At 30.8% G+C, this 3,794-nt stretch overlaps 1 protein-coding gene across 1 annotated transcript; it reads right to left on the bottom strand.

Annotated features, from left to right (window-relative positions):
* Positions 1-2,409: 2,409 nt before the first annotated feature.
* LOAG_13462 (hypothetical protein) lies at positions 2,410-3,608 on the bottom strand (the record flags this gene model as incomplete). The annotated part of the gene is made up of 3 exons (XM_003148968.1): positions 2,410-2,589; positions 3,140-3,232; positions 3,480-3,608. Coding segments are annotated over 3 exons (402 nt in total), but the record flags the coding sequence as incomplete, so codon positions are not given.
* Between the last annotated feature and the right edge of the window lie 186 nt (positions 3,609-3,794).

Genomic DNA, 3,794 nt, shown 5'->3' with positions numbered 1-3,794 from the left:
ATATATATATATATATATATATATATATATATATATATATATCAATCCAACCTCCGATTTAGATAAGCTTTTAGCTACTAACAAAATACGGAACTCCAGGGTGAGCCATAATTTGAAACACCTGGTCACACCAATGGATTTCGCGATTTCTGCCGAAATGACACTAGCTTATGCTGAAGAATTGAAATAGTGAAAGCCCTCCAGAACTACCGTAACCAGGTTTCTTCACAGTTATTTCTTTCGAATACGAAAAAAGCCTTGGCCAAAGTTCAGTTAATCGATGTTAGTAGCTATCAAGCATTTGATTAATATTATTTAAAGAAATTAGCATTGTGGACTCAATATCTGATTGTCTAAAGTGTTTAATTACAGAATGTTTAGGTAACCTGTAATTATATAATATTAATTATGTATAATACTAATTATATTTTTTATTTATTTAACTATTTTAACCACGAACAACCATTTTTAATTTGTAAAGGCCGTAAACTTTTAAATAATAAGAGCCAAATTTCAATTGTTTTCGTAAAGGACTTGCTCCATGCACTTATTATAAGTTCGATGTAATTAATTACTTTTACCGATCCGATTTATCTTAAACTTTGTAAGAACAGCATTTGGCAATGTTTGTTTTTGATAAGCGAGCAAAATGAATTTCATTCTAATCATATCAAAAGGCTAAAAACCTCGTCTTATTTCTTATTTTTTAAAACTGTTAGCTATTAACAATAAATGATTAAAAAGTTTCACTCTTCGATTGGAATTTTCTTATTAGTCAAATTAAATGTATCATTCATTTCTTCCCGTTGATTTCATCAAATTTTGTTGCTTTTATATGAATTCAACGGTATTTCTTAGTACAAACGAGAAAAATGAAACTATCACTTTAAAACTTTACTGAATTTTTTAAATTTAAAAAATGTCTATTGTAAATTCATAAAAAACAAAAGAAAAAAATGTTACAAAAAAACAGTTGTGATTAATTTAATTTAGATTGGCAATTTTAATGGAAATGAAACAATGACACGCCTTTATTATTATAAAATATATGAAGGAAAGTTCAAGTTCAGCAAGCAAAACATAAATGGAAAGGTAGCAAGTAAACAAAGTATACGATTGTGCGAACTTGGGACTTGATTACACGAACTTGGTGGAATTCCTGTTGAAGCACATGTCTCCCGAAATTTTGACTGTCGAATTTAAATGATCAAGATTGAATGAATAAGAAATGACAAAATAGACAGATTACAATACAACCCATAATAAAGAATAGTTCAGAGAATATTCATAATATTAAAACATTTTGTTCGAATTTTAGGAACCATTTCTTCATATTTCATTTTCTTTAGTTTTTATTTATTTTTTGTTGCGCAAAACAAATCTTTTAAAATTTTTACAACAGAAAAAGAGAGGGACTGAGTAATTTTTGCAATAGAAAAGTTTGGGAGAAAAAAAACGTCGCCTTTCTATGTTGACATTGTATTTTTAAAGTTTTTATTACTTGCAGAAATTTTGTCGAATATGAATTTCAAATATAATTTCATTTTCAGCGTTTGTTTTATTTTGCTGAACATTAAAAAAACTTTTTTTTTGTAAAAAAATCGCTTGTTTGGCGGATTAGAGTGAAAATTATTTTAGTTCAATTCAGCGACAAAAATGCTACCTACACAAGTCATGGTGTTTACAAACAACATTTTAACCTCTGACCCGGAAACAGGGCAAAATTGCTGATTTCTTTTTATTTTTTAACACCAACCAAATGCAGCAAACAATTAAGCGGAATTAATGGTGGTATAATACCATGGACGAATTGTTCCAAACACGACTTGCTACAATCCAGATCACTGATGATAGATAATACAGGAAACATTGCAAATCACCCAACACTCATAGAAGGCTAGGCTACACTGCGCCAATTTAAAAATAGAAAAAATAGTAGTTTAAAAAAATCAAAGGTAAAAAATGAAATCGAGAGAAGAGGAAAGGGGGCGAAATTTATCAATCTAAACTTCAGGATCATTGGCATTGATCATATGACCAGTGTCCTGTGTCCTCATAAATCATCCAACCTGTTCCCTCGTTCAATCTAACACTAAAGATAACTATACTATATGCTAAACAGAATTAACATGCATCCTTTTAACAAAGTCAAACCACCATCAACTAATGAAAATCAAAGAAGAAGATAAAGATAGAAATTTACAAATTGATTTCAAAATATTTTTTTTACAATAAAATTGGAATGAATAGTTCATGTACTCTCAGCCAAAGTATGTGTTACCTATAACACACACTTCATCCCTATCCCATCATCACTAGCTATTACAACCAATAAATAAGAACAGAAGAAAGAGAATTTTCCAAATGTAACTTGAAAATAACTATTTGAAAACCGAAACACAGTAATAATCACGTGTACACTTGAAATCTTCTAGTTTTAGTAATATATTTAACACCTTTGAATGGCTTATACTTTTCACTATACAAATCCAAACGATTGACTTTTAACCCCGACACAGCCAGCTGATTAATTCTGAAATATACGACAATTGGTAACGCTTCAACACTTGCTGTACCTCTCTCCGAGACCTAAAAGTAATTACTTGTTTTTTTCATTCATTCAGGATAGTCAGGAAAATATGTGTTCGTTTTTAAGCTGTACATTTCTTAGCTAATCAGTTAAGAAAATAATTAAGACAGTAAGTGTCTTCAGTTTCTCACTTCTTGTTTTAACGATTAAAAATAGTTTGCTGAATCGAGTACAGATCATACTAGAAAGTTTGACATTTAGAAATTATTACTCAAAAGAAAGTTTCATTACCCCTAAACTTACTTCTGTGCACAAATATGGTAGGAGAGTAAGCGGAAATTTCCATCAGGTACACAAATGACAATACTCGCTCACTCTGTCAAGTTCATGGAAACCATATTAATCAGCAAAAGGAAAAAGTATCTTACATCTACTAAATGTCTTGGAACTCTACGAAATGCAGATTTATGTTTTAACTTTAGAATGGATGAATCTATCAAACTGGTTCTCCGAGATGAAAAATGCAAAAACTCGTTTTTCCGTGTGAAAAGTTGTCTCAGATAAATGAAAAAATAAGAAAATACTGATTTCCCATCATTTAAATCGTACACAAAGGGGAAATGAGACAACATCTAGCAATCTTGGATTAATTAATGCCATCATTAGATCAGGTATGCTAGAAAGTTTATAGCAACAATCTATCTGAAAAAACAGTTTTCATACATCAAAGCAGAGATCGAATGCAAGGATTTGAAAAGCTCACCTGGCTGATGGCAATGTAGGAATAAGACAGGCATTTATGAAAACATTTTAAATAAACTTTTGAATGTTAAACAGAAGCATGAATGAATTGAAATACAAGGAATGGTTACGTAGAAAATATTAAAATAAGCTTTGAAAAAGCGGAGATCGCCAACAATTAATGCGGTTAGGAAAGAGTTTAAATTACTGATATATATCCTTGTATCTCAGAGAATACAGTAGCACATTGTTGATCAATTATGGCATCAATTTCCTCAATAACGTCAGAACAGGCTTCATTGTTTGTATGCTTAACATCAGCTTTTCTAAGGTATATCTGAAAGTTTAGCAGTTGGTAACACTTCCGAAACATTCGTTCGACCCATAACCTGCGAAAAAAAAGGAACTTTTTCCAGTACTACGATCGTGACACTCATTCAGTAGTACCATTGTAGCATTCAATCAGTAGTACCACTGTATCACTCATTCAGTAGTACCACTGTAGCATTCAATCAGTAGTACC

Source organism: Loa loa, assembly GCF_000183805.2.
Source record: "Loa loa unplaced genomic scaffold supercont3.329, whole genome shotgun sequence".
NCBI lineage: Eukaryota > Metazoa > Nematoda > Chromadorea > Rhabditida > Onchocercidae > Loa > Loa loa.
Note: the sequence above shows the minus strand (reverse complement) of the source record. Positions and strands in the feature narration are given on the sequence as shown.